The 22,867-nt window shown below is 41.7% G+C and overlaps 1 protein-coding gene across 2 annotated transcripts in view; it reads right to left on the bottom strand.

Moving 5' to 3' along the window:
• The window catches only part of LOC120535725 (transient receptor potential cation channel subfamily V member 6-like), a 118,999-nt gene that overhangs the window by 79,753 nt on the left and 16,379 nt on the right, over positions 1-22,867 (bottom strand). For both annotated transcript variants that reach the window (XM_039763751.1, XM_039763750.1), the window contains exon 2: positions 591-744. In XM_039763751.1, coding sequence (XP_039619685.1) covers positions 591-744 — 154 coding nt within the window. The remainder of the gene's footprint in view (positions 1-590; positions 745-22,867) is intronic.

The following is a 22,867-nucleotide window of genomic DNA, read 5'->3' as shown; positions in this document are numbered from 1 at the left end:
ATATCTGGAATTGCAGAATAGCCTCACTTGCGTGTGTTTCGTGATGTAGGAAGAAAACCATGGCACCCAAAGTAAAACCCATACAGACATAGGGACAAAATACAAACTGCACACAGACAACATCTCCGCATTGGATTCAAACTTAGGACTGTAGATCCTTAAATCAGTATTATTATTATTATTATTATTATTATTATTATTATTATTATTATTATCATATCATCTACATATGTAGGTGTTTTATGCCGTTTTAGAAGTTATTCCATTATTAGACAGGGGAAACAAAAACAAAGCATGCCATAATTAAAGGAGGTTATTTCAATATAATAAGAACAACAATGAATAAACATATAAGGGCTTAATTGTTCTAATTTATGCTCCTCCTGATCACTAGTAATGTCGTTAAACTCCTTCAAGTGAGCTTGGTTATAGAGAAAGATATCCTGACTCAAAGTCAGATATCTTCATTTTCTTGTAAGAGCTTCACAGTTCTTACTCAGTATTGCCCAATTAGGAACTTGCAAAATTGATTTGCACTACTATAGTACAAATGAAGACAAGCAGAATTACCTTGTTTAGTCCTTACTTACCTCTGGAACTGCTGTAGGTGAGCTTCATCTACTACTTCTTGCCAGTCTTTCTTGTGGCTATGTCTATATACAAGGTCACTCCACCATTCGCTCATTAATTGTTTAGCACGTAAAACTAGAGGTGGCTTCGTGGTGTTAAACTCTGCACTGGACACTGTTAAAACAAAAGATATTTTTAACATATGTTATTAAAATGGAAGATCTGATGTGACATTATGTACTTGAAAAATGCTATCTGAAAGCCCACAATTAACATACTGTAAGTGATGTTATATAAAAGAAATTTTCAGAATTAAACACATTCTAATACTCCAGTTCTTATAAGAATTTCAGTAATTGCTCTTGAATTACATGAAATTTAATGAAGTTTAAACCTCTCCTAGTGGTGTGAATTAGAATTAGATATACAATTTCAACATAATATATCATTCTCGAATCCACTTACATCAACAACATTTATTTATATAGCACACTTCCATACAACCAATGCAGTTAAAAGTGCTTTACTAGATGTCAAAGATGAAGTTAGAAGAAAAGAAAAACAAATAAGATTAGTCAATAATATTAAACAATAAGTAACAAAGAAAGGAAAAAAAATAATCTAAATGATATTAAAAGCAGATAAATATCAAATAGAAGAGTAGTGTCCTTATATACAGTACAGCGCCATGACATACTGTAAGTCTCTAAGGATAAGCCCAAGGATAAGGTCAGATGGCCAGGAGGACACAAAAAAACAATAATAACTGAAAAAACCTCCGGTTAGAGTGGAGAAAAAACAAAATTTTCAGGCGTTCCAATTAATTCTTAATGAATTTCAGAGTAACATGGGGCTGGAGCCTAGCCCAGATTCAATTTAGTCAATTTTTTTTTTTCATATTTTCACAGAGTGCAATCCCGCTAATACAGTGTTGGAACACTGCACATCTTTATACATATACTGCAATATGATCCTGTCATTCAAAAATAAGCACAAAACGAGATGGAGGCCTCAAAAAACCATAAATCACACCAGCTGTTCACCCAGGTCTGGTGCCCCTGAGCAAGCCTCTCGACACGGAGTTTAACCGTAAATCAAAAACAAGTCTTCAGTCCTACCTAGGCTTTTAAATAATAGAAAAAAATGGAAAACTGTAAACCCTCTGGAATATAAAACAAAACAAAGTTTCTTTATATTTAAAGAATTGTTGAAAAGGAATTCTAAAATAGAGCAAGACAAGCAAGGCAAGAAAAAGGAACAACATTGGTAAGCAACCAAATCCAACAAAACACAAGCCAAAAACAGTACCTTTATAAAATAGCAGTGGTCAAAGGGTAGGATAGACAAATATGAAAAAGAATTGTAAATTGAAAAAAAACAGGAATCAAAATTAGTGTTTTAAGATGCTTTGAGAACATACAGGATATACGACAGAAGACAATAACAAGGAAAATAAATACATACAATATGTTTTTAAACATAATACAAAATGACACAACAATAAGCAGCACAAAATCAATAATATCATGATAGATATAACCATAAAAACAGATCTAAAAACATCCAAAATGATATTTGAAAATCATTCCAAAAATTATATAAAAATGAAAAACAAGAGCCAGAGAAAGAATCCTGGTTGAACCATAACAATACAGTAAGTGTTTGACAAATTAAAGAAATGTAGCCCGGCAAAGGTTACTGTAATGTAATGTAACTGTGCATTACATATTGGGAAATAATAAGTTAAACGTCTGTTGTAGACAATGCATGGTGATGGCTGAAGCAGTAAAACAGGATTTTCCAGTTGAAGTAGGGCATACTTTAAATACTCTCCACAGGTACCATATCTATCCAAAATACATTGCACAAAATAGGCTCTTTGCTGTGATTACGCAGATAGACCCTTGAAAAAAGATATTTATTTGAATGACTTACAGCTTGGCATAGTGGAATTGGATGTGTGAGTGGTTAATGTTGTCTTAGTAAAGAAAAAGGACAATAGTTGGAGGTTTTGTGTGGATTATTGCAAATTAAATTAAAGTGACCCACAAGGATGCATATCCTCTTCCTTGAGTGGAAGAGTCATTAACCACATTAAAACAGACACAATGGTACTCTACCCTTGACTTGGCTAGTGGATACTGGCAGGTGGAGGTTGCTCTAGATGATCTAATTGGTTTGTACAAATGGAATCGAATGTCATTTGGTTTGTGGTATGTCTGGCAACTTTACAGTGTTTTATGAAATAATGTTTAGGTGATAAAGTTTGTAAATTTTTATTTGTGTATATGGATGATGTTATCATCTATTCACCAGATTTTGAGACCCATTTGCTGCATTTGAAAGCACTGTTCAAATGACTATCTAAATATGGATTAAAACTTAAGCCAGCCAAATATTATCTTTTTCAGAGACAAGTGAAATACCTGGGACATGTTGTAAGCAAAGCAGGGGTGTCCCCAGAACCTGAAAAAATTAGCTGCAATAAGAGAGTAGCCATCACCAATGACTTTCAGGGAAGTCCATTCTTTTTGGGGTGTGTGGGATATTACAGATGATTATCCCCTCTTTTGAATAATTGTGTCCCATTGCATGCCTTGCTTATAGACCTATCAAGGAAGAAATAGACTGCATCCATAGAGTGAACTTCAGATAGTCAAGCTGCTTTTGAGGCTATTAAAAGTGCTCTGATTTCTCCACCACTTTTGGCTTTTGCAGATTTTAGTAAATCTTTTAAGCTGTACCATGTCATGATACCAGTATAGGTGGACTGGGTGCTGTTCCCTCCCAGGAGCAAGAAGGGAAAGAACATGTTATTTCTATGCCAGTCACAGTTTGCATCCTGTGAAACAAAATGATGAGAACTGTAGCCAGGGAAAGAAGGGTGGCGGCTTGGCAAACATCTACTCATGCTGGTTAAAGTGTAAAGATGTTAGTTTTGGTAAATTCAAGTCCTTTGAGTATCTCGCTGTTGTTATTCATGGAGATTCTCAAGTTCTAGTATTATCCGTGTATAGACCTCCTAAATTTAACGTGTCTTTCTTTGAGGAATTCTCAGACTTAATGTCAATTTTAATTACGAACTATGACACACTCTTAATAGTCGGCGACTTTAACTTTCATATCGATAATCAGTGTGATCTAAAAGTAAAGGTATTCATGAACCTCCTGGACTCTTTTGATTTGAGACAGCTCGTTAATCAGCCTACACATAAAGCAGGTCATACGTTAGACTTAGTAATTAGCAAAGGACTAAAAGCTGATCTAAAGCAGGTCACTTATATTGGTCTGTCAGACCATTTCCTTCTACTAATTAATATAGAAATAATGATAGAAAACATTCACGAGAAGCATATTGTTAAAAAATTTTTCTTTGACTCATCAGCAGCTGTAAAACTTACAAACATTCTAAGCAATCAGTCCGTTTATAGTGCCAACTATAATAGCGAGGATAATGTAAATAGTAAGGTAGAAAGATTTAATACTAAAGTGAGAGCTGCTGTTGATATAGTTGCACCTGAAAAGACTGTTAAAAAATCTTCTAGCATTGTTATACCATGGAAGACCCAAAGAGTGTCTGATTTAAAGAGAACATGTCGTAGAGCTGAGCATAAATGGAGGAAAACTAAACTGATTATCCATTATAAGATATTGAATGTTAAAATAACAGAATACAATAACACAGTCCGTCTTGAGAGGTTCACAGCTGTACTTATCAATAGCACCTGATGACTCTGACTCTCTCGATTCACTAACACAATGTCTTACTTGTATTTCTGAATGGATGAATAGTAATTTTCTCAAACTAAATAAAGAGAAAACTGAAATTTTAGTTATTGGCAACACTGGATACAATGAGGTTATCTATACTAATAAAAGGCAAAGCCCTCACTGACTGACTGACTGACTGACTGATCACTAATTCTCCAACTTCCCGTGTAGGTAGAAGGCTGAAATTTGGCAGGCTCATTCCTTACAGCTTACTTACAAAAGTTGGGCAGGTTTCATTTCGAAATTCTACGCATAATGGTCATAACTGGAACCTATTTTTCTACATATAGTGTAATGGAGTTGAGCTCATGGCCGTGGGGGGCGGAGTTGTGTCTGACATCATCACGCCTCCCACATAATCACGTAAAATGACTGTGAACAGCTACTGCAGAAACAAAGCACGGTCTGAACCGTAACTTTAAATTAAGTTTGTAGACACACTCCCGCTGCCGTTTGTCATGCCTACGACCAATGTGGTATTCGCGAGATACAAGTTTAATGAAAAGACATGAGGTAATCACGTGAAATGACTGTGAACAGCTACTGCGGAAACAAAGCACGGTGTGAACCATAAGTTTAAATTAAGTTTATAGACACACTCCCGCTGCCGTTTGTCATGCCTACGACCAATGTGGTATTCGCGAGATACAAGTTTAATGAAAAGACACGAGGTATAAACGAGACTTTGGATCACTTTCTAATGGAGTTAAAATTGCTGTAGCAAGAAACTTTTAAGTGCTGGGTCTTAGCTAACATTAAATAAACCCGTTGACATCGCGAGATCGCACGAGCACAACTGAGAAACTTCGATGCATGTACTCCGAGCGGCTCACGTCAAATGACTTTGCAGGACTGGAAAACATAAAATTAAGTTCATACACACGCTACCGCTAAATGTTCGCAGGCAATTTCCACAACTTAATCCCGGGAATGCCTGTTGAACATCTTACATTGACGAGTACCGATTTGGGTGGTGAACACTTCGATGAATGAAACCTGTTATCTTTACAGTGGTTGACAAACACGGAATATAACTTGAACACAACACATCCTCCAAATACGAACCTGATTGCAAGAAATAATGATAATCAAATCCATTATGACAGCAACACTCATAACGGTCACAAAACTATTACTTTGACAATAATGTTACGTTATTTTTAAAATGTTTCCTTTTCTTACCACAAGCACAACTGGGAAGCTTTGATGCATGTACTCCATAACGTGTTAAAAAAATAACGCATTTAATCACACTTTACATTCCAAGCAAAGGGGAACTTTTGTCAGTGCATGATTTCCTGGTACATCGATTACACCGATGCACACATCAGAGCTACAAAAATGTAACAGTCGAATAAAAGCGCGTTGCTACGACGGATCGGAGGCAAATTTCATTTCAAAAGACTACCCGACGGAAGCCTTGATAAAAGCGTGGTTTTGTGCAAACTGTCCAAATACGAACCTAATTGAAAGAAATTATAATCAAATCCTTGATGAAAGCAACACTCATAATGGTCACAAAGCTATTACTTTGACAATCATGTTACGTTATTTTTAAAATGTTTCCTTTTCTTAGCACAAGCACAGATGAGAAGCTTCGATGCATGTACTCCATAACGCGTAAAAAAAATTAACGCATTTAATCACACTTTGCATTCCAAGCAAAGTGGAACTTTTGTCAGTGCATGATTTCCTGGTACATCGATTACATTGCTACACATATCAGAGCTACAAAAATGTAAGAGTCGAAAGAAAGCGCGCTGCTACGACTGATCGGAGGCAAATTTCATTTCAAAAGACTACCCGACGGAAGCCTTGATAAAAGCATGGTTTTGAGCAAAATGAAAAGCAAGCAAAATTAGATGAATTACAGAAAGCGGTCTTTGTGGCTCTTACTGGGGATCATTGGACTTCCGTGATGGTTAGTAATTCTAATTACATCTACTTACAAAATGTTCAATGATCACACTGTTTTAGCCTAATGTACAAAATAATTTTGTCTAAGGTTACTCAGAGTTTAAAGGTAAAGCTGGTCAAATTACCTTTTATGTTTCTGCCTTATTTTTTAAGAAGAAAAACTGCACTTTATGTTGAAATTTTTCTTATTATTATTTAAAGACAATACCATTCTGAAAATGTACTTAAAGTACTTAAAATACCACTTTATTTTTAAGCCTGCCCAATTTTAGCTAGGGATGATATTTTTGTTTCTGTTTTGAATTGAAATGCAGTTTAAAAGCATTTTTTTTCAGAAATTAAAAGAGCTTGAGTTTACAATATTCATGTCCATGTCTATTATTTGATTCTGTCGCCCACTAAAACCCTTTTAAATAAAAAAAAAAAAACATTTGCGATTTGGGGCAAATTTTCATGTGTGATTACATACGATTAATCAAGATTAATTATTACACAGCCTCTAATTAATTAGATTAATTTTTTTAATCGAGTCCCACCCCTAATATATATATGTATATATATGTAGATATGTATATATATGTGTATATACAGTATATATGTAGATATGTATATGTATATATTTGTATATGTGTGTATATATATATGTATATGTATATATATATATATGTGTGTATATATGTAGCGGTGCCACATAGTGTTTAAATGTCAGTGCTGTGTGTGTCTCGTTTTCATTGTCCCATTGACTGCGTTGTGTGTATCAGTTAATGTTGTCCCCGTAAAGGAGGACGGATGATGGGAGGAGTTCACAATCACTTACCTGGAAAACACCTGTATGTCAATTAATCAATTACTGCCGTCACGGATTATTTAAGGAGAAGAGGAGGAGACGAAAAAAGGGGAGACCAGCACGAGGAGAGAGAAGGAGAACAACCAATAACGCATTCACGATTACAACCTGCCTGCCGTTTCATTCCATTGCGCTATCATCCAGTTTGTATTTCATTCATCCGGACTGCCTTTCAACCTGCTTACCGCTGAAGACCCCGGGGTCGAATCATCATTCGCCGCACGCCGAGGAATCACGGTGAGGTTATTCCAAACGCCGGGAAATACGAACATTACTATCGTCATTAATCAGTACCCGTATTCAGGACATTTATTTCACGTACCGGACTCAAGTTCATGATCATTCCGTTTGCCAGCCATTTGTCGTTTGTGTGGTGTGTGTCATATGTAACGTGGACAAGGGAGGGGATTTATATATATATATATTGTCGGGTTTGCTGTGGGATTGTTGGGGTGGAGGAATATTTGAGTGTACATTTGTCTTGTGGCGTGTCTTGTCCCATTTAATACATTTATTCTTGTTTCCTTTTACATTCTGCTTATTGTCTTTGCTTTTCAAACCGTCGATTGTGGGGAAAGTTAATCTGTGTAGGAGTACGGCTTGACAGGAAAAGGTTTCTCAGTCAATTATCCAGGCCACAGGTCTTGGAGGTGTAGCTGCCGGCTGGGAATAAGGGGTCGGCCGTTACATAAGTGGTGCCCTCTCTGAGGAATCTTTATTTAATTCGATCACTGTCTGCCTTTAAATTTTCCCCAAAAATATCATGTCTTTAGGGCGTGCCGAGCAGGACGACACCATTGCTTCGCCGGTGTGATGATGGAGTAGCCGGGCGCGCACGTCACGGTCAGAGCGTGTTCAGCGGTGCGAGAGGTGGTGGATTCTTTGCAGTCGCTGTACCTCGAAGATCACTGTGGACCTGAAGAGGAAGGCCTGGAGGACGTCTCGCCTCTGTGGGAGGATCTGGCGCAACAAATAACCCGGCTGGAGGAGAAGATCCGCGAGGTTGCGAAATGCGCTGGAGCGAAGCAGCCTTGCGGGCTCGCATCAGCAGCTCCCAGGAGGAAATGAAAGAATACATCAACGAGCAAGTTCAACTCCTGGGGCGGGAAATCGTGTTGTGCCTCCAGAGGCGGGATCGACGCTGGCAAGATTCTCTTCAGGGGGAAGTCCAAAGGTGTCTCCAGAAGATAAGACCGTCGCCCCGTCATTCAACGCCGTACGTATCTCGGGAGGGGAGCGCATGCCTCAATCGGCCATTTGTTCCTGGGGTGCGCCTGTCTTTTCCCAAGTTAGGGGCTCCATATAATGTCGATGATGTCCTGAACTTTGTGGAGGACGGGGAGGCGTACCTGGCCGTTAACCCTCTAACCCCGGAAGAGCTAATTGGGGTGATAGGGACATCCCTCTCGGGACGGTGCGGAGCTGGTGGCTGACGGCCAAGAAGACCATTTTCGACTGGGGATCCTTTCGTCGATCTTTCCTCGCGGCTTTTCTTCCGGAAGACTACGAGACCGAACTGGAGGACAAGCTGCGGTCCATGGTGCAACTACCTTCACAAACCATCCGGGACTTCGCCTATGAATACCGGGCTTTGTGTTTGAAGTGGCGGCCGGCTATGGCTGAAGAAGAGGTGGTCCGCCGCGTCCTTAATGCCTGTAACCCGCGGTTAGCTGGGAGTCTCAGGGGGGTGGTGGGATCGGTGGAGGACTTGGTGAGGGTAGGCTCCCAAGTGGAACGGGACTGGGGAAACTCCAAGACGTACTGGCACAAAGTTCAGGCCAGTACACGAGAAACCCAGCCCCTAAAACCACAACGAGCCAAACCTTGCGGTCGGAAGCCGATCTCGCCATTATGCAAGCGAGCACGTCCCTTCTGATCGTCCCAGTGATGCTGCGGGGGTGGCAGATGGATGCGGTGGTGGATACCGGGAGCCACCATACTTTAATCCGCTCAAGCCAGTGGGAGAAGATTAGCCGACCGACAGACAAATTAACATCTGCCCCGTCCGTCCGATTTGTATTGGCGGATGGGAGTGAACACAAGGCCCTGGGCAGAGTCCCCTTGAGGTACAGTGTACTCGCCACCACCTGGGATATGAATACGTATGTCCTGGAGGACCAGCACCTGTCAGTTCCGTTACTCCTTGGGCTGGATTCTCTAGCCACCATGAGGATGACCATCCATCTCAGTCCCAGGGGGTATACGGTACCGGGGGAAGGGATATGCGAATTCATTTACAAATCCAAAGAAGATCTGGGCTCGGAATTTATCGGGTTTTACGCAGCAGAGAGGAGCGGCGCAAGCACCTCGGCGGCAGCCCCAGTGGAGGGACAACCTGAAGAGGTGAGGCCGGTGCTGAAGAAGTGGGCGAGGTGTGGACGGAGAAGTTAGGAGTTGCCCGTGGGGTGACCCACATGGTCCACACCCTCTCCACTGAAGAGGGGCGTCATTAAAGAACACCTCGATCGGATGCTCGCCGAGGGAATAATAGAACCATCTTCCTCCTCCTGGGCGTCCCCTGTGGTCCTCGTGAAGAAGTCGGATAATTCCTATCGTTTCTGTGTGGACTACAGGGGTTAACGAGAAGACGAGCCTGGACGCATATCCCATGCCCCTGGTTCATGAAATCCTGGAGTCACTGCATGGAGCTGCAGTATTTAGCACCTTAGATCTCCGCAGTGGCTATTGGCAGGTGCCGATGGGCGAGGGAGTAAAAGAAGACGGCAGTCATCACCCCTGAAGGCCTGTTCCAGTTCAATGTCATGCCTTTTGGGCTTAAAAATGCTGGGGCCACTTTCCAGCGGCTCATGGAGCAGGTTCTGAGGGGGTTGATAGGCAAGATCTGCTTCGTGTACATCGATGACGTCATTGTTTACTCCCTTCTATAAATCAACATCTCCGGATTTAGACACCATTTTCCAGCGATTTCATCAAGCGCACCTTACGCTGAACACGAAGAAGTGTACCTTCATTCAACCCACATACGCTTCCTCGGGCACATTCTTTCATCGGAGGGGTCGCTGTAGACCCCGAAGACCTTGGCCATCCGGGAGTACCCCACGCCCACAGATTTGAAGTCGTTGCAACGTTTTCTTGGGTTAGTGGGGTGGTACCATAAGTTTATTCCCCGGATGGCAGATATAGCGGCTCCCTTGAACCAGCTTAGGAAAAAAGATGTCCCGTGGGAGTGGACGACAGAATGCCAGGGCGCGTCGGCGACTAAAGAGCCACCTACAAGAGCCACCCGTTCTGGCCCAACCGATCCACAGCTCACCTTCCAGGTACAGACAGATGCCAGCAACCTGGGGCTCGGCCGTGCTCACTCAAAGAATTAACCAGGCTGAACATGTCATCGCGCGTACGCCTCACGAGTTTTGCGCGGCGCTGAGCTGAACTACTCGACAGCTGAGAAGGAGTGTTTGGCTGTCGTGTGGGCTGTGGAGACATGGAGACATTATTTGGAGGGTTGAATTCGAAGTGTACACCGACCATCACGCTCTGACCTGGGTGTTCAATCACCCGAAGACCTCCTCCCGTCTGACCAGGTGGGTCCTCCGCCTCCAGAATTTTACGTTCAGGGTGACTTACCGGAAGGGCTGTGGTAACATCGTGCCGGATGCACTATCTAGGGTATCGGAGCCGTCGGGGATGGTGTGTTTGGCAGAGGCGAAAAAGATGATCCTCCCTCTGCCAAGGAGCCTTGAAGACCTAGCCCAAGCACAAGCTACCAGTCCATTCTGCCAGAACATCAGGGAAGGGCTGGAGCAACAGCGAACTGACCGGGTACACTTTGTGGACCTCCAAGGGGTCTTGTACAGGACTATTCCATCCACCCTTGGGGTCTGCAACATCAACTGGTGGTCCCGGAAGAGCTCGTCCCGACTTTCTGAAGCACTACCATGACAGTCCTTTAGGTGGTCACCTTGGAAGGACAAAAACTTTATTAAAGATTCTGGGGGTTGCGTGGTGGCCGTCTGTCCGGAAAGACGTGTGCCACCACGTGAAGACGTGTGCCACCTGCCAACAACTAAAAAACCCACCTGGTAAACCGGCGGGATTACTTCAATCGACGATCGCAGATGGACCAGGAGAGACTTTGGGAGTCGACCTAATGGGGCCATTTCCTATCACCAGCTCGAGGAAGACCGTCCTGATGGTAGTAGTAGACTATTTTTCGAAGTGGGTGGAGCTGTTTGCGTTAGCCGATGCAAGGGCTAACAAAATATGCTCCATCCTGAAGAATGAAATCTTCACCCGCTGGGGGGTGCCAAGAAACATCATCTTGGATCGGGGTCCGCAGTTCACAAGCTCCATATTGGATGAACTTTATGCAGCCTGGGGAGTGAAGAAAAACCTCACCACCGCTTACCATCCCCAGGCCAACATGACGGAGCGAGTGAACCGGACCCTGAAGAACATGATCGCCTCCTATGTGGGTGAACGCCATCAGGACTGGGATAAATGGCTCCCCGAGCTCCGGTTTGCCCTGAACACGCGGTGCATGAAGCCACAGGTGAGACGCCTGCTTTGGTTGCGCTGGGCAGACAGCTTAAGGGCCCACTCGACCGACTCCTTCCCAGCACCCCTAGTCCAGAATCCACCAGTTACAATAATTTGGTTAAGGTAGAGGGTTTACGGCGGAGAATCCAAGGGAGGTTGGTGAGTTCGACATCCAGACACGCCAAACTGTATAATGCCCGGCGGAGGGAAGCGCACTTCCAGCCGGGTGATTTGGTCTGGATTAGAGCTCACCATCTCTCAGATGCCAGCAGAAAATTCTCCGCCAAGCTAGCGCCTAAATGGTTAGGTCCAGCTAAAATCATTCAACAAACAGGTCCAGTCAATTTCCAGATCCAAAGGGGTATCGGCGCTGCCTCCAAGTTAGACACCATCCATGTGGCCAACCTCAAGCCGTGCCGGCCCTCCCTTGTCCAAGGTTGGGGGAATGTAGTGGTGCCACATAGTGTTTAAATGTCAGTGCTGTGTGTGTCTCGTTTTCATTGTCCCATTGACTGCGTTGTGTGTATCAGTTAATGTTGTCCCGTAAGGAGGACGGATGATGGGAGGAGTTCACAATCACTTACCTGGAAAACACCTGTATGTCAATTAATCAATTACTGCCGTCACGGATTATTTAAGGAGAAGAGGAGGAGACGAAAAGGGAGACCAGCACGAGGAGAGAGAAGGAGAACAACCAATAGCATTCACGATTACACCCTGCCTGCCGTTTCATTCCATTGCGCTATCATCCAGTTTGTATTTCATTCATCCGGACTGCCTTTCAACCTGCTTACCGCTGAAGACCCGGGTCGAATCATCATTCGCCGCGCCGAGGAATCACGGTGAGGTTATTCCAAACGCCGGGAAATACGAACATTACTATCGTCATTAATCAGTACCCGTATTCAGGACATTTATTTCACGTACGGACTCAAGTTCATGATCATTCCGTTTGCCAGCCATTTGTCGTTTGTGTGGTGTGTGTCATATGTAACGTGGACAAGGGAGGGGATTTATATATATATATATTGTCGGGTTTGCTGTGGGATTGTTGGGGTGGAGGAATATTTGAGTGTACATTTGTCTTGTGGCGTGTCTTGTCCCATTTAATACATTTATTCTTGTTTCCTTTTACATTCTGCTTATTGTCTTTGCTTTTCAAACCGTCGATTGTGGGGAAAGTTAATCTGTGTAGGAGTGCGGCTTGACAGGAAAAGGTTTCTCAGTCAATTATCCAGGCCACAGGTCTTGGAGGTGTAGCTGCCGGCTGGGAATAAGGGGTCGGCCGTTACATGTTTATATGTGTGTGTGTGTGTATATATATATATATATATATATATATATGCCAGCAACACTCATGACAATGACAACACAATTACATTGTCAATCATGTTACGTTATTATTAAAATGTTTCCTTTTCTTTTTCATTACTTCTTTAACACACTACTTCTCCGCTGCGAAGCGCGGGTATTTTGCTAGTCAGAAATAAACTTGATGCTTTTGGATTAAAAGTCAAGACGGAAGTAAAAAACTTAGGGGTAACTTTTGACTGTAACCTGAATTTTAAATTGCATATTAATCAGAATACTGTACTAGGACAGCAGTTTTAACTTAAGAAACATAGCTAAAGTTAGACCTCTTATATCATTGAAAGATGCTGAGAAATTAGTTCACGCTTTTGTATTCAGTTGACTAGATTACTGTAACACACTCCTCTCAGGACTACACAAAAAATACATAAATCGTTTGCAACAAGTGCAGAATGCAGCTGCTAGAATCCTAACTAGGAAACGAAAATCCGAACACATTTCTCCAGGTTTGATGTCACTACACTGGTTACCTGTGTCTTTCAGAATTGACTTTAAAATTCTGCTTATGGTTTATAAAGCCTTAAATAATATCGCTCCATCTTATATATCACTCTTACACCTTACATTCCAAATCGTAACCTTAGATCCTCAAATGAGTGTCTGCTTAGAATTCCAAGAGTAAAACTTAAAAGAAGTGGTGAGGCAGCCTTCTGCTATTATGCACCTAAAATCTGGAATAGCCTGCCAATCGGAATTCGCCAGGCTAATACGATGGAGCACTTTAAAAAACTGCTGAAAACACATCACTTTAACATGGCCTTCTCATAACTTCACTTTAATTTAATCCTGATACTCTGTATGTTTAATTCATTATAATAACTATTCATGGTAGCTCTAAAATCAATACTAACCCCTACTTTCTCTTCTGTTTCTTTTTCCGGTTTCTTTGTGGTGGCGGCCTATGCCACCACCATCTACTCAAAAAATCATGATACTCCAACATTGATGAACTAAAAGCCAGAAGTCTGCATGACCATCATCATCAAGTCCTTCTGTGAGAACCCTAAATACAAAGGGGACTGTTTCATTTATGTGAGGTAGAATGCCCAGAGGGGACTGGGTGGTCTCATGGTCTGGAATCCCTGCAGATTTTATGTTTTTCCTCCAGCCATCTGGAGTTTTCTTTTTGTTTTTTCTGTCCTCCCTGGCCATTGGACCTTACTCTTATTATATGTTATTTAATGTTAAATTATTTTAATTTTTTACTATGTCTTTTATTTTTCTATTCTTCATTATGTAAAGCACTTTGAGCTACATTTCTTGTATGAAAATGTGCTATATAAATAAATGTTGTTGTTGTAGCTCCTTCAAGCTGGAACTATTGGGTCTTAAATTGGCCATGATAGAGAAGTTTAAGGATTATCTATTAGGTACTCAATTCTTAGGTTTCAGTAATAATAACCTCTTGGTGCACCTTAAAACTGCTCAACTGGAACCCACGGAGCAACAATGGGTTGTTCAATTAGCTAATTACAATTTGAAGATAAAGTATCACCTGGGTTTGGTGAATAAGAACGTTGATGTTTTGTGTAGATTGCCTCAGGAATTACAAACCAGTTGTCTCGTAGTATCTACCAGTGCTGGGGAAAAGTCAGTACAAGATATTGCTGTGAGAGTCTAATGGAGAAAACACAGCTGGAAGTTATTGGTGATGCAGAGAAGTTGGCCTTCAACGTCTGAGCGGAAAGCCCAGTCTATGGGCTGTCAGAGACTATTGTGTGCTGGTAAGAGATTGGCAAGATCTTTTAACTGGGGAATGGAATGTGCAAGTAATTTTTTCATTAAACTGAGGAGGAAGGAGAAAAGACCTTGTTCATTTTGAGAAGAAATTGTTTTTAGCCAGGAATAGGAAAGGATGTTGGATAGTGAATAAAAGAGTACCTGCGTTGTAACCTGAGTAAGTTGGGGCCGGAGGCAATGGCATCCTTGCACCCAATTTCCTGGTCTGCTTCAATGGAGTGTGAGCATGGTGAACGCAGCCCCAAGCAGACATGGCCGTTCCTCCGAAACCCCCTCTTAAACACTGATACAATGGGAAATTTTTCATCTCCTCTTTGCGGATCAGCTATTAGCCTGCTGCTTGCTGCCGTGTCACGTGTTCTGCATGTCATGCGCAGTTTCAAACTTTTAAAAGACTTCACCACAGCTGACCTAGTGTCTCACTGCCTTGTCTCTTTTCCCCCAGACATCCTCTGCTTTATTTTTTATGCTTTATTATGCTGTATTCGAATATAGTTTCTGTTTATTGAAAACCCTGAATGAACCTGTGCAGCTTTGCGACCCAAGCATGACAGGAGGTTGTAGCAATTCATTATTTATCTTTGGGTTGGGAGGGTGATCCAAGGTCTAATATTTTGGTAATGACAAACCTTTTTTTACAAAAATTCCTTTGGGTAATTCCAACTAGAGATCAGAGAGTGAGTACTGCAGTTAGGGTTTTGTGGGAGGTTTTGATCCAGCCTTTGGGTGTCCAAAAAGATTGCTGTCTGATCGAGGAGCAGGTTTTGAATCTGCAATATTTCAAAACCTTTGTGAGATGTATGGGTGTGTGAAACATTAAACAACTACCTACCATCCACAGGGAAATGGAGCATGTAAGAGATTTAATAAGACCTTATTGGAGCTTTTGGCCACCATAGAGTAGGAGGATCAGCAGGATAGGTAGAAACAGTTTTTGCCAACACTGGTTCATGCCAATAACAATACAATACTTGCTAGTACCAGTTTCACCCCTTTTTAGGTATTGTTTGGGCAACATGCAAGGCTTCCCATACATTTGGTGAAGGGAACTTTTCCAGCTCCAAGAGAAGGAGTAAAGGATGTAGATAAGTGGGTGGCTGAGCACAGATAGAAGTTGCTTAGAGCCTACAAGTATGTATTGAAGTTTGGTGGACAGAATAGAGAAATAGATCAGAAACATTACAATCAGCATGTAAAGGGAAATCCTTTGTTATCACGCACCCAGGTATTGGCTGACAATTTTCAGCTGAAGATAAGTTGGCTCTTTCTTGGCATAAGCAGCCTTGGATTATGATTGGCCTTTTCAGCCCTTGCAACCAGTTTATAAGATGCAACCAGAATGAATATAGAAGAACAATGTGAGGAAATACATGTACCTAGGGAGTGAAGTGGGACCAAGTGAAAATGGGGTCCTTGGTGGCAGGGCCTTGGAACAACAAATAGTAGTACCAATTGCACCCTGCCTATATTTTCAGTAACCTCCATAGACCCTACACAGGAGAATGGCAATCAAACTCTGTGCATGGAGGAATGTGAGTTGAGGAGGTCACATAGACAAAAAAGAGGAATTTCCCCCTCTTGAAATATCATGAGGAATTTTGATAGTAGTAGCGACTAGCATGAAAAATACTCAATCAATTAACAAAGCAACAATTACAACACAAATAAAATCAAATAATCAATTGCTCAATCAAAGAAAGGAAAAAAACACAACATAATGTGGAAATCTGCCTAATTAAACAATAAAATACACTTAAAAAAATCCCCCAGGCATATAATACTTTTTTTTTTTTTTAACAAAATTTGAAAACATACGCATAGAGTAACATTCCGATGTATTCAGGGACTTAGTTATCTAATTTGAATGTTGGAGAATTTTGTTATTTATTTGTGTCATCAAACAAGTAGATATTTCATATTATGTCACAAGAGTCATAGTGGCACAGAAGCTATGTTTCTGCTGATTACTTACGATCTGTTTTTACCAACAAAAGTGGCTACTGAATTTATAAACTGAAATTATTACTCTAAAGCTAAATCTGAAACAGTAAACTAATCTCTAAGTGAAAATGTACAGAATTTCTTAAGGGTAGTTGTTAATCCATTCATTTCTAAGCCCATATTCGAGAGCAGGGCCACAAGGCAACTAGAAGCTATCCAGACAAGTAGTGGGTGTAAGAATCCCTGCCTGCCCATTAACATACACACAGACACACACACACACACACACACACACACACACACACACACACTAGTGCCAATTTAGAATCCCCAATTCATCTAATCTGCATGTCTTTAGACTCTGAGAGGAAACTGGAGCAATCCCACGTAGACCCACATGCAAACTCCACACAGAGAGAACCTAGGACACAACGCCCGGATTGCAAGGCAGCAGCACTAACATTGCATTACCATGGCATGTATTTTCAAATTATTAATATCTTTACATTAATTGTGGCCTCAAAAAACATTGAGGAAAAAATACCCTTTTTTGAGAATTATTTTATAACATAGTGTATCTGTTGGTTGGGGCCAGGCCCCCACAAACCTTTAAACACCATCCATGTCTGTATGACATTTTAATTGCATTAATCAAACAGCATGATAGCACTGTACTTAATCATTGCTTCCTCCTGGTGCACGTTTCCTAGATTCAAATAATACAACCAGTCATTTTGTGTGCGGGTTTTTCTCTGGGCACTACAGCTTTCACCTTTCCCAAAGACATGAATTTTAATTTAACGTAATTAAAAACAGGCCTTGTTTGAGCATGTTGTGTGCAGAAGTGGGCATTCTGATGGACTGGCACTCGATGCAGGGCCTGTTCCTGCCATAGCCTTAATTTGATAGGCTCCAGCACCCCATAACTCTGAATCAGATTAAGTAAAACTGAGAAAAATATTTTATGTTATATTTAGAAATGTGCATTCCAAGGTTGGAAATGGACAGTGCAACATACTAAAGAACAAATGAATTGAGTTAAAACTTTTATCTCTGTATGCAATAACTTTATAGAAAACCCAGATACTTGAGCTGCAATGTAATACATTTATTCCAGGATTATAGGGTATGAGCTATGTTGAAAGACTAAAGAAGGTTTGCAGTTTAAGGGACATGAACTTAAGTGATGACATAAGAAAACAATGCACACAAATGTTAGAAAATACTTTCTACTCAGAACTGCACACACTTTAAATACATAGTACTGATATTTAAATTTGACACAGCACTAATTTAGAAATACCATAGGAAAAGAAGTTGAGAAAATTAACTGGGTTATTTGAGTTTATATAATTTTATTAGGCAAGCATGTGCATATGTTTAAAAATTTTACTAGATGGTTGCTTATACACTGACATTTTAAATTACTTATATGATAACACAACCTTTATAAGAAACATTTTAAAGAATAAAGTACATAAGAATGCAATTCTAGTACTAAATGCCAACAATTCTTGGAAGTACATAATCCAGTGACAATTGAAACATGATATGATTTTTAGATAAAAATCAAAGGTTAGTAAAATTAATGGTTTGGAGAGAAAAAAAAGTTTTTTTTATGTCATGCTGTTTTAATCTTAAGTGCCGTCTCACTTTTCAAAGAAAAAAGATGTAATGGCTACTATGGGAAGGCTGAGAATAAACTTGATATACCTTGATATATAGATAAATGCTGCAGTCAAAATTAGCTTTTTTCAGCTTAGGGCCATCACCTAAATGAAACTATTTCTGTTTCAACTCCTTTACACCACCATAATTATCTCTATAGTGGTGTTTCTCTGTCCAACTACAGGGAAAATTCCATTACAATGAATATCTTTACAACAAAATTTTCATTACAAAGAAGTATTTTTATGGTCCCGACAGTTTCCCAATATGACACAATCCTATAGGAATCTTTTTACTATGAAATATATTCAGCAGATACTTTCATTACAACGAAGTGCCCAAAAGACCTTTAAATGACTTTGACTGAATGAATCATCCAAAGAGAAGTTAGTTCTGTGGTCACAGCTCAGTTGTGCACAATGATCCCCAAACTAGAAACATTGAATTTTTTTTTCTTTAGAACTTTACTTGTACTATTTTTTTTTTTTTTTTGCTTTTTTGTTTTGGTGTTTTTCAGTGATACCTTTTGCTTATTGCTCATCAACATTTGAAAAACATCCATTGGAATTTAATTAATTATCACCTTCCTATAGAAATGGCAGACATGAAAAAACGATAAAAGTTCATATTAAAAAAAAAAAATGTAAAATTTTTGCAGGTCTCGATTGCGGAAAAAAGTAAAAAAGACATTGCCAGTTAATTTGGAATTTTGCTTCGAAACCTCTTATCTTTTTCTAAAGACCAAGCAAAAAAAGAAGAAAAATCCCGGGTTGCAAACGTATGCGAACTGCTGCATTTGAAGACGTCGAAAATGCAGTTTTTATTTGGTTCAGTGATGCTCGTTCAAGAAACATTCCTATTAGTGCACCACTCATTCACGAAAATGTGAGGTTTCTAAATTTTCTTGGGACCTCCCCTAACTGGACAACACTCTGAAGATCACCATGTCTGTGGAAGACTGTTTATCCATTACCAGAGCAACAGCAGGCTCACAGGTGTGCTGCGGCTTTTTACTGAAGCAAACAGAAAAGATCTCAGTGGGTGATGCAAGGAACATTGTAAATGCAGGGAACAGCATTACTTGGCCACTAACCCGGCCATGACCCTGCCTGACTGCAGTGTCTGTGTATAGGAGAGTGGCAGATCATGCTACAAAAAATAACCCTGCTGTTCCTGTTTCAAGGTGAAAAAAGCTGGTTTTGCTAAAGTATTGAGATTAGGCCTCGTGTTTTGGGGTGCAAGACAAAGACTTATAACGCAACCCCGATCTTTTATGACATTCTTCTTTGTTGCTTCACTGCAGCGCTGTGAGCATGCTGTTGCCCTGCCCCAGCAACGCACAAACAATCTTCCATAAATGCGGCAATCGCGCATCCGGAAGCACTTCAGCATGTTGTTCCTGTTGGGTGGGGAGTGGGGGGCTGGGATCCCAAAAGAGTTCAAAAACCTCACAATATGAAGAAGAAGAAAAGGATGATTCAGCTTCTGATTTATAGCTGTGCTGTCCACAACATGCTTCCATATTTAGATAATATTCATGTCGAATCCCTCCCACCCAATTACACAGCAGTGCTTCAGCCATTGGATTTGGGCACCATTCGCACCCTGAATGTGTATTATCTTTAGGAAATGCTGAGAAAAATTCTCGTCAGCATAACTTTAAGGCATGGTGGCGCAGTGGTAGCGCTTGTGCCTCGCAGTAAGGAGATCCGGGTTCGCTTCCTGGGTCCTCCCTGCATGGACTTTGCATGTTCTCCCGCGTCTGCGTGGGTTTCCTCCTACAGTCCAAAGACATGCAGATTAGGTGGATTGGAGATTCTAAACTAGCCCTGGTGCGTGTGTGTGTGTGTATACTGGGCCCTGCCCAGGATTGGTTCTTGCCTTGTGTTGGCTGCGATTGGCTCTGTGACCTTGTGTTCGGATTCAGCAGGTTGGAAAATAGATGGATGGTGTGGGGAACAGCCCGGACACAGACAGATAGACATGATGTTTAAGCACCACACACGTTTATTTACAATCTTATCTATACTAATAAAAGACAAAGCCCTCACTGACTGACTGACTGACTCACTCACTCATCACTAATTCTCCAACTTCCCGTGTAGGCAAAAGGCTGAAATTTGGCGGGCTAAATCCTTACAGGTTACTTACAAAAGTTAAGCAATTCTGCGCGTAATGGTCATAACTGAATCCTACTTACATACATATATACGTCCATAGCCTGCAGGTCGGTCGCCGTGTGAGGTGGAGTTACGTCCCCCATCACCACGCCTCCCACGTAGTTGGCTGCCTGCCTATATTGCATCCCCCATCCCCACGCCTCCCACGTAATTGACTGCCTGCCCATATAAGGCCATCCGTCAGCAGCAATCCAAGCTGTAAGAAAACAGTAAAAAGGAGGCGTGTCAGACGTCGTGGTACATTTTCTGATGCAGCTAGACGGAAACAACTTTGTGACGCTGCCGCCAAATACTCGCAGAAAAATCCACAAGTTAATAGACACGCTGTTGCTAAATACTCGCAGGCAAATCCACAAGTTCATAGAGACGCTGCCGCTAAATACTCGTGGGCTAATCCACAAGTTTATAGAGTCTCTGTCGCTAAACACTCGCAGGCAATTTCACAAGTTCATAGACACACTGCCGCTAAATATTTGCAGGCAAATGCACAAGTTAATACCGGGAATGCCTGTTAAGTATCTTAGATTCTTGAGTAGCAATTTGGGTGGTGAGATGTCTAACGAGGTGATCACCAGAACCAGAACTGTCACTAACCGAGTGGTTTCCATGCCTGGAGATGCCGCCTGCCTTTTACATTCTCTGTGTTACATATTGACGGCCATATCAGGCTCAATCTTGATATCTGGAGGAACATTGTGTCTTATGTATTGAATGACTGGGACAGGTTCAAGGTGTGGACTGATGACGGTACAGGAGATACTACACAGGGGCACTATACTAGTGAAATGCTTAAGCCCTTCACCTATGCTTCCGCATGTGACTTGATGGCTACCGCTGAATTGTTCGGTTGTCGCTTTCAAGTGTATTGAAATGGCCAAATATTTTACACCTTTGGACAACCGCCAATGCCTCTTAAACATCTTAGATTCACAGGTGACGATTTCAGTAGTGGACACTTTAATGTTTATGAATGTTTAAACTCTCAAAAGCTGGATGTGAAGTTATCGATGAAGCTGCTTGTATGCTTACAACGCTTGACAGATGCCGAATGTCACTTCAACACAAGTCCTGCAAATACTAACGTAATTGAAACAAACCATGAAACTCAAACCAATTATGACAGCAGCAATCCAAGCTGTGAGAAAACAGTAAAAAGGAGGAGTGTCAGACGTCGATGCAGCTAGATGAAAACAACTTTGTGACGCTGTTGCTAAATACTCGCAGAAAAATCCACAAGTTAATAGACATGCTGTCACTAAATACTTGCAGGCACATCCACAAATTAATAGAGACGCTGCCACTATATACTCGCAGGCAAATCCACAAGATCATAGAGATACTGTCGCTAAATACTCGCAGGCAATTCCACAAGTTCATAGACATGCTGCCGCTAAATATTCGCAGGCAAATCCACAAGTTAATACCAGGAATGCCTGTTAAACATCTTAGATTCACGAGTAGCGATTTGGGTAGTGAACACTTCGTTTAATGAAACCTGTTATCTTTACAACGGTTGACAAACACGGAATGTAACTTGAACACAACACGTCCTCCAAATACAAACCTGATTGAAAGAAATAATGATAATTAAATTCTTGATGACATCAACACTCATAACAGTGACAAACAATTACATTGACAATCATGTGTCACACACGTGCGCATGGGAGGCAGCTAAAGGGCTTGAGTGAAGGCAGTTCGGAGGCATGCCGGGGTGTGGCAGAGTGCACTGACTCTTTTTCTCCCTTGCCTGTAGACCATCCCCGGAGGATTTCACCTGGCTCTCCTGACATCACTTCCGGACTGAGCCAATGGAAGTCGGCCACACCAGCTCCAGTCCCTCTGATGTCACCTCCGGCTACGAGCCAATGGTGGAAGACCACGTGCCAGATCCATATGACCTCACTTCCTGTCTCCCCTTTAAAACCTGCCCCTTTTCCTTTGTTTCCTCAGTCTTGTTTTGGACTCGTTGTATGCACTTCAGTGCTCTGTTTTGAAAAACGACTTTTGCAGCCAGGATACCACAATATACGGGTGGCTGCCCCAACTCTTTATCTGTCCATGTCTCGTTCTTGTGACAGTGGCGTAGTCGGCAGGATGGAGAAGTCCCGGAAGAGAAGGGGACAGGACCTGCAATATACCCAGGTGGGAGCGTACCGGGGCCGAGTATTCAGGCGGGGAGGGTGCCCCGTGGTTCGGCGTGACCCGGTGCGGGCTCCGCTCCCGGCACTCATAACTAGGCCATCTGGAGAGGCCAGGGAGTGTGCGGGTGGGGCTCACAGAATTGGGCTGCCCTGGAGGGGGGAGGCAAAAGGGACTCAGTATGCTCTCTTGGGGGAGAGTGCCTGCCTCCCTGTGAAAC

Source organism: Polypterus senegalus, chromosome 9 (assembly GCF_016835505.1).
Source record: "Polypterus senegalus isolate Bchr_013 chromosome 9, ASM1683550v1, whole genome shotgun sequence".
Classification (NCBI taxonomy): Eukaryota; Metazoa; Chordata; class Cladistia; order Polypteriformes; family Polypteridae; genus Polypterus; species Polypterus senegalus.
Note: the sequence above shows the minus strand (reverse complement) of the source record. Positions and strands in the feature narration are given on the sequence as shown.